General features: G+C 38.7%; 1 protein-coding gene across 1 annotated transcript in view; it reads left to right on the top strand.

The window, feature by feature from the left end:
* Positions 1 to 17,321, top strand: part of RNF17 (ring finger protein 17) — a 108,527-nt gene that overhangs the window by 17,165 nt on the left and 74,041 nt on the right. Inside the window, exons 8-15 of the mRNA XM_089899299.1 lie at positions 6,596 to 6,767; positions 7,979 to 8,055; positions 8,331 to 8,405; positions 9,740 to 9,746; positions 10,524 to 10,551; positions 12,378 to 12,707; positions 13,429 to 13,506; positions 15,022 to 15,180. Coding sequence (XP_089755425.1) covers positions 6,596 to 6,767; positions 7,979 to 8,055; positions 8,331 to 8,405; positions 9,740 to 9,746; positions 10,524 to 10,551; positions 12,378 to 12,707; positions 13,429 to 13,506; positions 15,022 to 15,180 — 926 coding nt within the window. The remainder of the gene's footprint in view (positions 1 to 6,595; positions 6,768 to 7,978; positions 8,056 to 8,330; positions 8,406 to 9,739; positions 9,747 to 10,523; positions 10,552 to 12,377; positions 12,708 to 13,428; positions 13,507 to 15,021; positions 15,181 to 17,321) is intronic.

Raw genomic sequence — 17,321 nt, 5'->3', positions numbered from 1 at the left:
TTCGGACTGTTCATTGTTAGTGTGTAGAAATGCATCTGATTTTTTGTTGTGTTCATTTTGCATCCTACATCTCTACTGAATTCGTTTATTAGACCTACTGGTATTTTTGTGGCATCTTTACCTATAAGATCATGTCATCTGCAAAAAGAGATCATTTTCCAACTTCTTGTAAATTTGGATGGCTTTTATATCTTTCTTTTTTTTTTGCCTATTTATTCTGGCTAGAACTGACAACGATATATTAAATAGCAATGGCAAAATCTCACATCCTTTTCTTGCTACCGTTCTTAGAAGAAAAGCTGTCAGTCTATCATCGAATGTAATGTTAGCTGTGGATTTTTCTTATATAGCCTTTATTATGTTGATGTAGTTTCCCTCAATTCGTAATTTGAGTGTTTTTATCCTGAAAGGTGTTGAGAACGTCACATCCTTTTTCTCTATCATTTGAAAGGACCCTGTGGGGGGATTTTACTTGCTTCTGTTAATGTGGTGTATAACATTAATTGATATTCATATATTGAAGCTTCCTTCATTCCAGGGAATAAATCCCACTTGACATGATGTGGTATTCTTTCACTATACTGCTGATTCAATTTAGTAGTATTTTATTGAGGATTTTGCATTAATATTTCTAAGAGACATTAATCTATAGTTTTCTTATAGTGTTTTCATATGGCTTTGGTATGAGGGCAATGCTGGTCTCATAGAATAAGTTAGGAAATGTTTTCTCTGGCTCTTCAGTTTTTTGGAAGAGTTTGAGGAGGATTGGTGTTAATTCTTCATAAAATTTTTGGTGAAGCCATCTAGTCCAGGGCTTTTCTTTTTGGGGAAGCTTTTGATTACTGATTCAATCTTCTTACTTTTTTTTGGTCTGCTCAGATTTTCTGTTTCTTCATGATTCAGTGTTGGTAGGTGGTGTGTTTCTAGGAATTCGTCCATTTCGTCTAGCTTATCCAATTTCTTGGCATACAGTTATTTACAGCACTGTTTTCAAATATTTTTTGTCTGTAAAATTGATCATCCTATGGCTACTTTATTTTTGAGTTTAGTAAGTTGGCTCTTCTCTTGTTTTCCTAGATAGTGTAGCTGAAAGTGGTCAATTTTGATCTTCTCAAAGAACCACCTTTTGGTTTCTTTGATTTTTCTCTATTTTATCCTATTTATATACTTGTTTCCACTCTAATCTTACTACTCCTTCCTTCTGCTAGCTTTGGGCTTAAGTTTGTTCTTTTATGGTTCCTAAGGTGTAAAGTTAGGTTGTTGGTTTGCCATGCCTTTTTTAATGTGTTTACAGCTGTATATTTCTCTTTTAGCTCTGCTTTCACTGCATCCCATAAATTTTGATACTTTGTTTTTCCATTTTCCTTTGTCTCAAGATACTCTCCTTGTGTTTTTCTTTTTTCTTTGATCCATTTGTGTTTAGTAGTATGTTATTTAATTTCCACATATTTGTGAATTTTCCAGTTTCCTTCTATTATTGATTTCTAGTTTTATTCCATTGTGATCAGAAAAGATACTTTGTATACTTTCAGTCTCTTAAAATGTATTAAGAGTTCTTTTTTGCCCTAATATGTTGTCTAACACGGAGAGTGCTCCATGTATGCTTGAGGAAGATGTGTATTGTCTGTCATTGGGTGGAGTGGGGTTTTTTTTGTTTTTTTTTGTCTTTTGCGGTACGTGGGCCTCTCACTGTTGTGGCCTCTCCCGTTGCGGAGCACAGGCTCCGGACGCACAGGCTCAGCTGCCATGGCTCATGGGCCCAGCCGCTCCGCGGCATGTGGGATCTTCCCGGACCAGGGCATGAACCCGAGTCCCCTGCATCGGCAGGTGGACTCTCAACCACTGCGCCATCAGGGAAGCCCTGGGTGGAGTGTTTGTATGTTAGGTCCAGTTGGTCTACAATGTTGTTTAAGTAGTCTGTTTCCTTACTGATATTCTGTATGGTTTTTCTGTCCACAGTTGGAAGTGTAGGATATTGAAGTCTCCACCTATACTTACAGAGCTCTCTCTTTCTCCTTTATTACATCAATGTTTGCATCATATATTTTGGGCCTCTGATGTTTGGTACATATGTATTTATAATTGTTTTATTGGTGAATTGACCCTTTTGTCAGTCTGTAATGTCCTTCTTTGTCTTGTAACGGTTTTTGACTTAGTGTCTATTTTGCCTGAAATTAGCATAGCCACCCTAGCTCTCTTTTGGTTACTATTTGCATAGAATATCTCTTTCCATCCATTCACTTTCAACCTATCTTTGTCTTTAGATCTAAAATGAGTCTCTTATAGACCTAACTATATGCTGTCATTAAAAAAAAACCCAGGCTTCTCTGGTGGTGCAGTGGTTAAGAATCCACCTGCCAATGCAGGAGACACTGGTTCGAGCCCTGGTCCGGGAGGATCCCACATGGTGTGGAGCAGCTAAGCCCATATACCACAACTACTGAGCCTGTGCTCTAGAGCCCACGAGCCACAACTGCTGAGCCTGCATGCTGCAGATACTGAAGCCCGGGCCCCTAGAGCCCATGCTCTGCAACAAGAGAAGCCACGGTTATGAGAAGCCCGTGCACCACAACGAAGAGTAGCCCCCACTCACCACAACTAGAGAAAGTCCACATACAGCAATGAAGAACCAACGCAGACGAAAATAAATTTAAAAAAAAAACAAAACTCACTTTTCTTCCACTCTCTGCCTTTTAAAAAATTTTTTATTTTTATTTTTGGCTGCGTTGGGGCTTCGTTGCTGCACGTGGGCTTTCTCTAGTTGTGGTGAGCGGGGCTTATTCTTCTTCGTGGTGTGCAGGCTTCTATATATGTCTAATAGCTTTTTTTGTCATTCATTTCCTCTATTACTACCTTCTTTTCTGTTTATTTGATTTTTTTTTGGTGGTGACACATTTTGATTCCCTTCTCATTTCTTTTTTGCATATTCTATAGTTAGTTTTTTTTGTGGTTATCATGGGCATTACAAATAACATCCTCACATCTATTTTGAATTGAAGCCAGCACAACTGAGTTGCATACAAAATCTCTACTTTACATTTCCACCCCTTCTTTATGTTTTGTTGTCACAGTTGCATCTTAATACATTGTGTATCCATTGACATAGCTTTATAGTCATTTTATGTATTTGTTCTTTAAATGCTGTGGAAAATATGGAGGAGTCATAAACCAAAATTATAATAATAATACATTTTGTATTTGCCCATGTATTTAGCTTCTCCAGAGATGTTGATCTCTTTCATTTTAACCTGAAGGATTCCCTTTTGCAAAAAACCCCGAACGATCTGATTTAAAAATGGACAGAGGGACTGAATAGACATTTTTCCAACGAAGACATACACCTGGCCAATGGGTACCTGAAAAGGTGCTCAACGTCACTAATCATCAGGAAAATGCAAATGAAAACCACAATGAGATATCATCTCATACCTGTTAATATGGCTATTCTTGAAAATACAGGAGATAACAAATGGTAGCAGAGATATGGAGAAATGCAAACCCTTGTGTATTGTTGTTGAGTATGTAAATTGGTGCAGCCACTATGGAAAACATATGGATCAAAAAATTAAGAATCCACTAATTCTAATTCTGGGTATTTATTCAAAGAAAATAAACACACTAATTCGAAAAGATATATGCACCCCTGTGATCAATGCAGCATTATTTGCAATAGCCAAGATAAGGAAACAACCTAAGACTCCATCAATGGATGAATGTTTAAAGAAGATGTGGGGTGTGTGGGTGTGTGTACACACACACACACACACACACACATATAGATGTCTTTGTATGCAATGGAATATCACACAGCCATTAAAAAGAAGGGAATCTTGTCAGGCCCTAGATGCGGAGAACAGATTGGTGGCTGCTAGAGGTGGAGACGGGTGGGTGAGGGGGGTGAAAGGAGGCAGGAGGTGCCGCCTCCCAGTTACAAAATAAGTGTGTTGTGAGGGTGTGGCGCAGAGCGTGCGGCCGCAGTTACTAGCATGGTGTCACGTATTTGAGAGCCACTAAGAGAGCAGGTCTTGAACGTCCTTGTCACAAGAGAGAACTGTAACTGTGGTGGTGGATGGCAGCTGGACATTTTGCAGTATATGCACTTATCAGTTCATAATGCTGTACGCTGAAATTAGCACGATGTCATATGTCAACATACCTCAGTTTTTTAAAATAAAATTTTTTAAGTTAAAATTGTTTTGAAAAAGAGAATTGGGCGTTTGCCAAAACAGCCACCTCTCCCAGTCTTTGCAGACTGTTTGCCTGTGCAGCTGAGTTTTTGGATCAGCCTGGGTGAAGGCTTAAGGTACTTTGAGGTCTTCTCTGAACATGTATCTTGCATGAGTGTGGCTTGTTTGACTCCTTTGTATTCTTAGCTCTTTACAATGTCTTAATTTCCTAAAGCATCTCACCCCAGCTTCTCCTTTGAGCCTCAGGCGGTCTGTTGTGTGTCTGTATCTGTGGTCTCTGTTGCCAGAGCACCTGTAGCTGTTAGTCTCTCTGCAGCCTTCCCAGCCCACTTTCTCTTGCTGCCTGAGTTCCACAGTAGGTAAAACAGCCCTTCAGGCAGCCCCCCAGACAAATGAGGACGTTGTGAATAAGGTTTGCTGCGGCCCCTTTGGAGGGAAAGTGTTGGGAACTGCGCTGCTGTCTCCAGACCAGGACTGCGCCACGCTGAGCAGGGGTCTGGGCAAGGTCAAGAAATGGAATTTCCTACTGATTTGACTGTGGGTTTCTCTCAGTTGCACATCTGCTTCATTGCTGTATACCTTTGTCCACTTCCCAGAGTCCTATAAGATTGTTTTAACCAGTCTTTGGCTCTCATTTGAAATCTCCATTGGGGAACGAGGGCTTAGAGTTTCCTAGTCTGCCATTTTGCTGACATCACTCCCTGGGCATGATTTTTTTAGGAATCATCTGGAACTTATCAAAATGACCAATTATCCCCTAAAAAAATGATTTTCATAAAGCATATATATAATTACTAAAAGTTTTTTGGAATACTTCTTCACCTTCAGAGCCTTGTCACATTCTTATTACTCTTCAGTGTGGCAAACTTTCCTTTTTTGAGGCCAGATTTGATTTTGAGGAAATCGTTTTATTTATTTGATGAATAAGCAAGTTAGACACTATAATTTTTGGTCAAAATATCTTAATTTCCATAATAATTAATTCCACTGTAGACAAAAATTTTTGAGAAGTGAGGCACAAATAATGAAATAACTCTGTGAGCTTCGTAAGTGATTACTTTGAAGATTATAGTTAATCGCTACCTAAGTTTTGGTTTGGTGAAGTCTATTTTAAAGTCTCATTATTTTTTATATAAATTTATTTATTTTTAATTTTTGGCTGTGTTGGGTCTTCATTGTTCCGCGCGGGCGTTCTCCAGTTGTGGCGAGCGGGGGCCGCTCTTCATTGCGGTGCGCAGGCTTCTCATTGCGGTGGCTTCTCTTGTGGAGCATGGGCTCTAGGTGCAGAGGCTCAGTAGTTGTGGCACACGGGCTTAGTTGCTCTGTGGCATGTGGGATCTTCCCAGACCAGGGATCGAAACCATGTCCCCTGCGTTGGCAGGCAGATTCTTTTTTTTTTTTTTTACGGTACGCAGGCCTCTCACCGTTGTTGCCTCTCCCGTTGCGGAGCACAGGCTCCGGACGCGCAGGCACAGCAGCCATGGCTCACAGGCCTAGCCGCTCCGCGGCATGCAGGATCTTCCCGGACCAGGGCATGAACCCGTGTCCCCTGCATCGGCAGGCGGACTCTGAACCACTGCGCCACCAGGGAAGCCCGGCAGGCGTATTCTTAACCACTGTGCCACCAGGGAAGTCCTGAAGTCTCATTTTAAATTCATGTAATATGTATCTGCTTATGAAATTCTAAAATGTCTAGGTAGGTCCTTGTGAGAAATGAGTACAGATATGTCTTTGTAATGGCACAAGTGACTGCAAGAGAGCCAGGATTTCTCTCTTACTTTTAAAAGTGATAGAATCGTCTAGTGTCTGTCATACCTCTGCAGTTCTATGACAGCTGTATCTGTGACATGATAATTGTATCCTTCTACAGAATTTACCTTTTTTCTAGTTATACGTACGTAGCTTTCAACTATAATAGATTTCTGGGCTTCCCTGGTGACACAGTGGTTAAAAATCCTCCTGCCAATGCAGGGGACACAGGTTCGAGCCCTGGTCCAGGAAGATCCCACATGCCGCAGAGCAACTAAGCCCGTGTGCCACAACTACTGAGACTGCACTCTAGAGCCCATGAGCCACAACTACTGAAGCCCATCCACCTAGAGCCTATGCTCCGCAACAAGAGAAGCCACCACAATGAGAAGCCCGTGCACTGCAACGAAGAGTAGCCCCCGCTCACCACAACTAGAGAAAGCCCGCGCACAGCAATGAAGACCCAACGCAGCCAAAAATTAATTAATTAATTTAAAAAAAACTGTCATAGATTTCAGTTCAGTTGAATGCCTCATTAACCATGTTATTTAAGTTCATAAAGTAGTGAATTTACCTTTTCAATACTGTTGAGTTACTTTAAATTTACTTTCATAAAAATGTTTATGAAATACTGAAAAATAACTTTATCTTAAATGAAGGAAAAAGAACCTGTGTGAAGAGGTAGTAAGAAACACGGATGATTACTTATCAAATATAATAACGGCTAAAAGATATATTGAAGTGAAAAAAAATGATTTGGATGCAGCTATGAAGATAGCAAGAGAATTAAAATCCACACCTTCTCTAAGAATATACTGTGACCTGAATCAGGTAGTTTTAACAATTCATAATGTGAATTATTTCTGTGGTGGCTTATATTACCTACTTTGGAATATAATATTTAAGACTTAACAAGAAGAATTTATTTTTCAGATTATCCTAATTTGTATTGGCATCAATTTAGAATTCTTAGGTGTTTGAATTCTAAGATAAACATTAATAAACTTGTTTGGCCTTTTATTATTATTTACCACTTAGGGAAATGGTGCAATAAAGTCTTTATAACACACAGTCTGAGAACTAGTAGGATGACATTGAGTCGAAAGTTGTTTCTAGGACAGTTGAGTAAAAAATGAGGACAAGTTAAGAGTAGCAAAGTAAATAGGACTATTTTCTTTTTATAAACAGTTAGGTATGACTGTCAACTCTTGACTTAGAAACTTATCAAGATGCCATTTAGGTTTTTCTCCCAGCCCCCAGCTGTGCGCCTCAGGAGACAAGGTGATTCAACTCTGCCCTGTCATCTAATCATGTGCCTAGAATTAGGCAGCAGTAGAAACATGTTTCTTATGAGATCGTTTGGCAGGATGGGGTTAACCATTGATCCTCTTTGCTGATTTCTGTCTTGCTCCCTTGGGGTGTAGATCCTATTCTGTTGTCTTTGAATCTTCAGGGCCTCATTACCCATAGATGATCAGATATTTGGATTGAACTGAAATATAAAATAGAAGCCATTGGTTTACCTGCCTCCAGAGTCTTGAACTTTGAAGGAGAAGAGTTTGCCACCATCTTACTTGACCAGGCCTCCCTCCAGCTGTAGTTCTAAGAATAGTAATAGTTCCTATGTATTACATGTGAGGCATTAGGAGGTGAAAGAAAGTAAAATTTGGTCTTTACCCTAGTTAGCTGCCTTAGGAAGATGGGGAAAAAAAAAAAAGAGAAACGTTTGAGGACAGCAGTGCAGGTGCAGAATGAATCTGATCAGAATTTTCCCTGATCATGTAGCTGTATCCCATTTATTAACTAGTGTCTTTTGTTATCTGTTAATACATATCTTCAAAAGATTTTAGATTTCTTTTGGGGAAAAATTCATAAACTCTTATTTGCATCCCTCCCTTTGCTTGCCTAAAATCAAACCCTGAGCACATTAATTAGTGAAAATACCTAAAGGGTATAGTTTTTTTTCTAAAATCTTACTCTGTTTCAACAGTATTTATAACAAAGCAAAATGCACATGAGTGATACTTCTCTTTTGATTTTAGATTATCTGGACTTTGAAATTAACATTTGAGAGCGAATTGTCACAAGTCAGCTCTCTAAAACTAAGGAACTCTCCCAAGTAAGTAAGTTATAATTCAGGAGAGCGTGGTAATTAAATATAAAAATGCATTAGGCTAGATTTATTAAAATAACAAGCAGTTATAAATTGAAAATTTGGGTCAAAAAATGTTTCCCAAATTAGCAACCAAATTAAAATAAGTGTAATTTGTGATAAATTAGAAAGTTATTTAAATGTTCTGTCTTTCAGAGTTTTTAATGTTAGCAACTAATTTTTATTAGGAAAAGTAATAAACTTGTATTAGAACATTTTTTATGCTAAGTATTTAATTTTAGGTTGAATATGAATTGCAGTGAGATCATCTGTATGTTCAACAATATGGGAAAGATTGAATTTGAGGATTCAACAAAGTAAGTATGAGAATGGCAATATGCTATTAGTGTCTGACATGGTGTAAGGGACAGAAATATTATTTGAGAAAGAAAAATTGATGTTCAGTGTAATATTTATGATTCAAAACCTGAAAAATAATATAAAGGGCAAAATGGTTACTATCAGTTAAATTCCACATAAAATATTTAAGAATTAAAAGACCTAGAAGGGGTCAGTATTCAATGATATATATCGGAGTCATCTTTTTTTAAAATAAATTTATTTATTTATTTATTTTTGGCTGCGTTGGGTCTGCGTTGCTGTGTGCGGGCTTTCTCTAGTTGCGGCGAGTGGGGGCTACTCTTTGTTGCGGTGCGCAGGCTTCTCACTGCAGTCACTTCTCTTGTCACGGAGCACAGGCTCTAGGCACACGAGTTCAGTAGTTGCAGCATGTGGGCTCAGTAGTTGTGGCTCACGGTCTCTAGAGTGCAGGCTCAGTAGTTGTGGTACAGAGGCTTAGTTGCTCTGCGGCATGTGGGATCTTCCTGGACCAGGGGTCGAAGTTAGTACCTTTTTGTCCCTGTACTTAACAAACATATTGCTGTTATCTTACACCTCATTCTGAGTTAATCTGTCGAATCCGCATTGGCAGGCGGATTCTTAACCACTGCGCCACCAAGGAAGTCCTCCGAGTCATCTTTGAGATTCATTCATTCAGCTAGCATTGAACACTGATGTTGTGCTAGGCACTAACACCCTAGATGCTGAGATTTATGCAGAGAAGTTAAACTAAGTAGACAATGATACACATAAATAATAAAGTACATAATTGCTATGATAGTAGTTTGTGCAGAATTTAATGGAGATGCAAAGGAAGGAATGATCAGTTCTTTGAGATGTAACGGGTCTTGGAAAGAGGAGATTTTATTTTCCCTCATCCATGAAAAATGAGTAGCAGTTGGAAAGGAGGACAAAAGGGAGGCAGGCATCTTTGTAGAAAGAACTGTATGGGTAGTGAGATCACATACTACATTCAGGGACCTGCATGTATAATTCCATACGGCAGAGGATACATAGAGGCTGAATCCTAAAGACTTCGTTGTGTAGTGGTATTTGGACTTTATTTCTTAGACCTGTGCTATCCAATATGGTAGCTGCTAACCACGTGTGTTCATTTAAATTTAAGCGTAAATTAATTAAAACTAAATAAAATGAAAAATTCAGTTCTTTGGTTGCAGTAGCCACATTTCAGATGCTCAGTAGCCATATTTGGTTAGTGGCTGTCAGATAGTGCAGCACAGTTTCATTATTGCAGAAGGTTCTGTTGGACAGCACAGCTGTAAATAATAGAAAGCCACTAAAAGATTTTGAGCATGAAAGTAAAAATAATTAGGTTACACTTGTAGAAGATAACTCTAGTGACCATAGAGGGTTCTTTGGAAGAATATGAGGCCGGAGGCTGAAGGATGGGTTAGGCTGTTATATAAATAGTCTCAGCAAATGATGAGAAACCAAATGTAGGTAGTAGCACTAGAGAGGAACAGATAATGACAAATGCTGAATAGGGAAAAGTGGTGTAACTTAGTAACTGTTCGGGTGTGGAGAATGAGGAAAAGGGAAGCATCCTCAGTGATTTATAGGTCTATATTTGGTGATGAATTGTGGTATTATTCACCAAGTTTGGAAATACAGGAAGAAAAGAAGTTGGGAGGGGGAAGATAGTGGGATATGTTGAGTTACTGTTGTTTCCTAGGTATCTCGGGAGAAATGTCCAGAGGGAAGTGAGCTGTATGTGCTGAAACTTAACAGGAGGTTCTGAATTTCATTCTTGGTTTAGGAGTAGTCAGAATGTAAATGGTTTAGAAACCCCCAAAAGAAAATAAGTTTATTCAGTTGTAGGTGGTATGACTCCTAAGGAAATCGTCCCGCAACAAGCATCACGTTCATTATTCTGAGGAAATAATGAGGGTCCAGCCCACAGCCTTACAAGCTCAGAAACAGACATGAGCAGATCTTACTCTAAGCCAGGTAAACTCATGTAAGCCAAGTTCAGAAAACTGGCATATAGTCAGAATGCCAGTTTATTAACTTAAGGGGCAAATATAATTGACACAGGGACTAGAATACTTATGTTGGCATTCTTTTCCAATATCCAGACAGACACAAGAAGCCAAATCATCAGAAGTTGCTTTGTTGAGGTGTTTTCCGAATAAAGAGAATAAGGTTTATCGAATAGCTGAACAGTGTTGGTCCTGGACAGCCCGCTACATTCCTTTCCCCCCAGGGAAGACCTTGCCAGAGGCCTCAAGTACAGTCCTTTGGCTCAGCTCATCTTCCCCACATGTGGAGCCCTGGCCTCTATTTGCCTCTGTGACTTGACTTTTTGCACTTTTGTGGATGATCATCCTTTCCAGTCAGTACGTTCTTCTAGATATTTTCATAACTTGAATATGGTTACTATCAAATATTTTTAATACCAAAGGGTATATTGTCTCTTTAAGAGTCTGTATTGATCTTGCCTTGGTTTTAAATTTAACTCAGAAGTCTTTTAAATTTCTTCCTAGTTTTTAGGGAAAGTATCACTGTAGCCTGCCTCTGCTGATGATGGGTGGTAATTAAAGAATGGGTTTGCCCAGTGAGAGCAAGTATTGAAGTGCGTCAAGGACAGTGCCCTGGAAAAAATATTAAATTTTAAGACAGGGAAAGGGTAATCTGCAAAAAAAACCAAAACAAAACCAAGAAGGGGTAGGAGAGAGTGGTGTTCTACAACTAAGAGGAGAAGTCTGTGAGACAGGTTGGTTGACGGCATTAAATGTCTCAGTAAAGCCAGACAAGAGTTACTGTAAAAAGAAATGTTTTAGATTACAGAGTTGTCAACCTGTATGAATCCTCAGATGTTTGGACCTTTAGTCAGTGTGTATTAAGAGACGGGTAAGTTAGGTCTGCTGAATCCAGTTGGCTTTTTAGGTTCTTATTTCTGATTTCATTTGGCTTTTTTTTTTTTTTTCCCCAAATTTATTTATGTTTGGCTGCGTTGGGTCTTCATTGCTGCACGTGGGCTTTCTCTAGTTGTGGCGAGCGGGGGCTACTCTTCGTTGCAGTGTGCGGGCTTCTCGTTGCAGTGGCTTCTCTTGTGGAGCACGGGCTATATGCATGCAGACTTCAGTAGTGGTGGCTCGTGGGTTTAGTTGCTCCTTGGCTGTGGGATCTTCCCGGACCAGGGCTCGAACCTGTCTCCCCTGCATTGGCAGGCAGATTCGTAACCACTGCGCCACCAGGGACGTCCTCATTTGGCTTCTTAAATGGTGATCTGTGAAGAACCTAAATGTGTCATGGGTTAACGAAAATTAAAGCTTTTGAGAATCTCATTGTTTTGATAGAATATCTATACTTTTAGATTTGATAGCCCATATCTGTGTGGATTTATGAAGGAGATAGAAAAATTTGTAGAATAGTGGCTATTGAATAATCATATCCAAAGGATTCAGACTGATGGTGATTTTTGGCCTAGATGGAGGTTTCTAGTAATTTTCTCAGGATTGTACCTGTCACTGCTTCCTACACTTTATTTTTAAGCTAGTGAATTAAAAGAAGAAATAATCTTAGCATAGTTTAAAATCAAACACCTAAGCCAAATTAAAATTTGGATAATTGAAACTGAAAACCTATATCCACTGTCCTTTTAGGATCAGATCATTGTGATATGACTGTATATCAAGTTCTTTCTTCAGGTTCTCATTCAAAACCCTTGGGCTTGCTTGGGAATGGGCAGAAGTTTCGGGATAATGGAAATGTTCTAAAATTAGATTGTGGTTATGGTTACCAACTCTAAATTTAGTAAAAATTAATTGGATTTTATAGTGTGTAAATTATAACAAAACAGCTGTTTAAAAAAATACCTGTGGGACACCTATACAACTTTAACTCTTTGTATGTGTCACAGTACTGTCATGTGGAAAGGGAATGGTTTTAAGGTGGTTATAAAAAAATTATGAAATGATTTAAAGTAGCCTCTGTATTTTTAAACAGATTTGATCCTCAAGAAAGTGAAATGGGACAGAATGTTCAAAAGAAATATAATCATAAAAAGGAATTTTCTTGTAGTGGTACATACCCATCACTAGAAAAGAAAAAGGTTGACATTTCTTTCCAAACTAGTGAAGCCCCCCCACCAACTCCTTTGCAACGGGAAAGCAGTGATGCGCATTTAGAAGCAAAACACTTCCCGCCACAGAGCAAGGTTGTTGCAGTAACCCCCTGTGAAACCCTTGCTGCTCTGCCTCAGGCGGGACCGAGCCCTGATGTGATCATCGAAGAAGTCATCGAAGAAGACCTGGAAAGTGAGTGAAAATAGAAAAGCAAGGAAACAATATATTGTGTGTGGAATGAGAAACGAAGTTAGTACCTTTTTGTCCCTGTACTTAACAAACATATTGCTGTTATCTTACACCTCATTCTGAGTTAATCTGTTGATTCCATGCCCCTACTTTCACATTTTCCAAAGTTAGGATAATTTTTAATGCAATAATATAGCTAAACTCTAATATTTGGTTTAATTAGGGTGTTTGACTTTTTAGTGTTCCACATACAAACCTCTATAAAAGATGAAAATACTATAAATAAATGACAACCATATTAGAAACAGTCTGATGACTTTGTTCTTAAATTTAAGAACAGCATATCTTAAATCTTTGTTCTGAGATACAGTCCTTTATAAAATGAACAAGCATGAATGTAGTAGCATCTGTTAATAATGTTTGTTAACATTTAAATGTATCATAATTGTTTGATTAGATTTCCAATGTTGGTGTTCACCCCAATTCAAAATAAAGGACATGCTGTTTTCTCTCATTTCCACAATATTATTATTATCTCACATTATCTCAGTGAGTTAAGAGAACTATCAGGACTTGGCCTGCTGATACAAGGGGTCTTGCCCTTCCAGTCTTTTGCCCATTCAAGTACAGCTTTTTAAACAGTATGTTAAGTATGCCATTGTCAGCATAATAAAACTAATAACAATTGCCTTTATTTTCTCTCTTGACGAAGCATGCTTCACAGATTATCTTGTGGAGACACCTAGATATCCAAAAGAGCCTCTTCAGAAAAAATCATCTGTTCCTTTTGGATCAAAAGCAGGTACGTTAACAACTCTGAACTGGTTGAAGCAGAGTTAATACATAGTAACTCTTATGGAGAGGGAGGCAGTGAGTAAAATGAATTTTACTAATAACTAAAATTTAGTTATTTATTTATTTTTGCCACGCCACATGGCTTGTGAGATCTTAGTTCCCCGACCAGGGATCAAACCCAGGCCCACAGCAGTGGAAGCGCGAGTCCTAACCACTGGCCCTCCAGGGAATTCCTAAAACTTCTTCCTTTTTACTGTTATAAGTTCTGGCTGTTACTGGCAAAAATATTTCTGAAATTTATAACACTTCTCTCAGCTGTGTCCCCAGCTACACATACTTATCTCTTTACCTCATCCTCAGTATGGGTATTATTCTGTGTGATCTGTATTGGATAGGTAAAATGATCTATTCAGTTTTTATCATCTATCTGTACTTCAGTTCCTCCTAGTCTTTGTTCTTTAAACATTTTTACTAGATATACTAGGACACCTACATTGTTCAAAAATTAAATATATATGTATTAAAATACCCTGTGAACCTTTTCCCCTAACCTATTCCCATTCCATTTGTCTCTTCCTCCCTTCCAGTTTCTTTATTCATATTTGAACAAATACACATGTATTATTTTTCTAATTCTCATTTTTGGTTGTTTTTGTACACAAAACATAGCATACCATATACACTGCAGTGTTTTTTTAATTCCTTTCTTTTTTCCTTGTTTTTTTTTTTTGTCTTTTTTTTGGCCACATCACATGGCATGCAGGATCTTAATTCCCCAATCTGGGATCGAACCTGTGCCCCCTGCAGTGGAAGTGTGGAGTCTTAACCACTGGATGGCCAGGGAAGCCCCTTAATTCCTTCCTTAACATTATATTCTGGAGATCTTTTCATATCAGTAGAAACACTTGGCTTAATTACTGCTGTATACAAAAAGTTTCTCACTGTCTTTTATTCTGCCCCACCCTTACTTCCACCAAAACACACATATCTCCCCTTAAATGCTGCTCAGTATGTTGTCTTTCCCAGACTTTTTTTCATACTTCTCCAGCCTGATTTAAGATTCAAAGTGGCTATGAGCTAATTATTAGTTCTTTCAGTTTAGTATAGTTTAAACAGGATTTTGTTTCTATATTAGAAACATCGTTATCAATTGGGTTCTGAGTTCCATTTATGTTTATAAATAAATTCTGAAATTTTGTTGTAATACAGTAGAGTTACAGCATATACTCTGACTTTAGAACCTAACCAACTACTTGAACTTCAATTCCACTTATTTAACATATTTTGCAAATAAAATAAAAGGTTTGCAGTTCAGGTTGCTAAAGAAATCATTGTGGAAGTGGGATGTGTTTGTTTTATCAGTCTAGTTACTGTTTGGGGTTTGGGTTACCTTTTGTGGGCCCAGGTATTCTAGAGTTTGCAGTGCTACAAGACACATTCTTTCAAAGGATACTGCATTCAGTTTCTGTGAATTCTTTCCTGACTTTTGGCTTATTAATGTGGTTTAAATATTCTCATCCAGGTTCTCCAGAGCTAGTTTTTGTAAGCCATGTAATACATCCTTGCCACTTCTACATTCGGAAGTATTCACAAATAAAAGATGCAACAGTATTGGAAAAGAAGGTGAATCAGTTTTGCAGTAAGAGTGTATACCTTGATCCTTCAGACATTTTGGAGCTAGGTAATGAAATATTACTCTAAGTTAAAATATGAAGCTTATTTAAATATTATAATATTGGCCAACCCATATAGACTTCTTGTAATACAGATTTGTGCAAGCATAAAGGTTTTGGAATTATTTAACATAAGTTCAGTTTTATTTAGGTAACTTAGCTAAGTATTAAAATCAACTTTTTTTTTTTTCTGCTCAGAGTTACCTAGTAGTAATATTATTACAGTATACAGTATACATAATTCCAGTATTTTTAATGTCATTTAAAAATGATTTTTAAATATTTTTAGTATCATTTGCCAAGTTTAACTGGAGTCATACTAATTTGGAGCTTGCTTTCTTTTTTTTATGTTCTTTTCCATTATGGTTTATCACTGAATATTGAATATAGTTCCCTGTGCTATCCAGTAAGACTTTGTTGTTTATCCATTCTATTTATAATAGTTTGCATCTACCAACCACAAACTCCCACTTCATCAAAAACCAAATATGGTATTTGTCTTTCTCTTTTTGACTTCACTTAGTATGATAATCTCTAGTCCATCCATGTTGTTGCAGATGGCATTATTTTGATCTTTTTTATGGCTGAATAGTATTCCATTGTATATATGTACCACATCTTCTTTATCCATTCGTCTGTCACTGGACATAAAATTGACTGTTGAGTGAGATATACACAAAAACTCCATTATGGAGTAAGGTGAGATATTTTTAAAATTACAAAACCCATGATGGGTTATATAATTTGTCCCCTCATCTCCAGAGAAAAGTATTCCTCTGAGTGTTCCTTGTAGTACGACTACCATCCCCTGCTGTCTACATGTGAATGTTGAAGATGTCGTTGAACGCCTGAGTGAGATAGATGCAGGGCAGTGGCATCCATTTCCTAGGGTCACACAGAGGGTAGTTGGTAAATTTAATCAGTCCATCTTAATTCTAAGGCTGTGTGTAATTTGCTGTAATTTAGGCTTTCATTACAAACGTTTTCCTTGTAACACTTGATTAAATTTGATTATACTCTGTAATAAGATGAAGCTATGATTTGTTTATTAATAGAGCATTTTTCTCATTCTATTAATATCAATGCCTATATATAACTAATACCAAAAAGTACTATATTGTCTGTTCAGCTTTATAGTATGGGGTTTTTTTTAATTTTTAAATTTTTTGGCTGCATCGGGTCTTGGTTGCGGCACGTGGGACCTTTCATTGCAGTGCGTGGGCTTCTCTAGTTGCAGTGCATGGGCTTCTCTCTAGTTGTAGCATGTGGGTTTTCTCTCTCTAGTTGTGACGCGTGGGTTCCAGGGCATGTGGGCTCTGTTGTTTGTGGCACTCAGGCTCTCTAGTTTGAGGCACGTGGGCTTAGTTGTCCTGCGGCATGTGTTATCCTAGTTCCCCGACCAGGGATTGAACCCACATCCCTTGCATTGGAAGGGGGATTCTTTACCACTGGACCACTGGGGAAATCCCCATAGTAGTTCTTAAAAGTGTTAACTAACTCTCAGCTCATCTTTGTAGCTTATCAGAATATCAGAAGACTAGAATCATCATATACTTCTGATAAAAATGAATAATAATTTTTAAAGTTAAAAACACAGTGTTTAGGGCCTTCTCTGGTGGCACAGTAGTTAAGAATCCTCCTGCCAGTGCAGGGGACACGGGTTCGAGCCTTGGTCCAGGAAGATCCCACATGTCACAGAGCAACTAAGCCTGTGCGTCACAACTACTGAGCCTCTGCTCTAGAGCCTGCGAGCCACAACTGCTGAAGCCTGTGTGCACTAGAGCCTGCAAGCCACAACTGCTGAAGCCTGTGTGCCTCGAGCCCGTGCTCTGCAACAAGAGAAGCCACCACGGGACTTCCCTGGTGGCGCAGTGGTTAAGAATCCACCTGCCAATGCAGGGGACATGGGTTCGATCCCTGGTCTGGGAAGATCCCACATGCCACGGAGCAACAGCCTGTGTGCCACAACTACTGAGCCTGCATGCCACAACTACTGCAGCCCACGCACCTAGAGCCCTGCTCTGCAACAAGAGATGCCACCACAATGAGAAGCCCGTGCACCTCAACGAAGAGTAGCCCCCGCTCGCAGCAACTAGAGAAAAGCCCGTGTGCAGCCATGAAGACCCAGCACAGCCAAAAATAAATAAAT

The sequence above is a fragment of the Delphinapterus leucas genome, chromosome 18 (assembly GCF_059928025.1).
Source record: "Delphinapterus leucas isolate spDelLeu-1000000601 "Yukka" chromosome 18, BTC_Dleu_Yukka2, whole genome shotgun sequence".
Lineage (NCBI taxonomy): Eukaryota > Metazoa > Chordata > Mammalia > Artiodactyla > Monodontidae > Delphinapterus > Delphinapterus leucas.
This window is presented reverse-complemented; position numbering and strand designations above follow the sequence as displayed.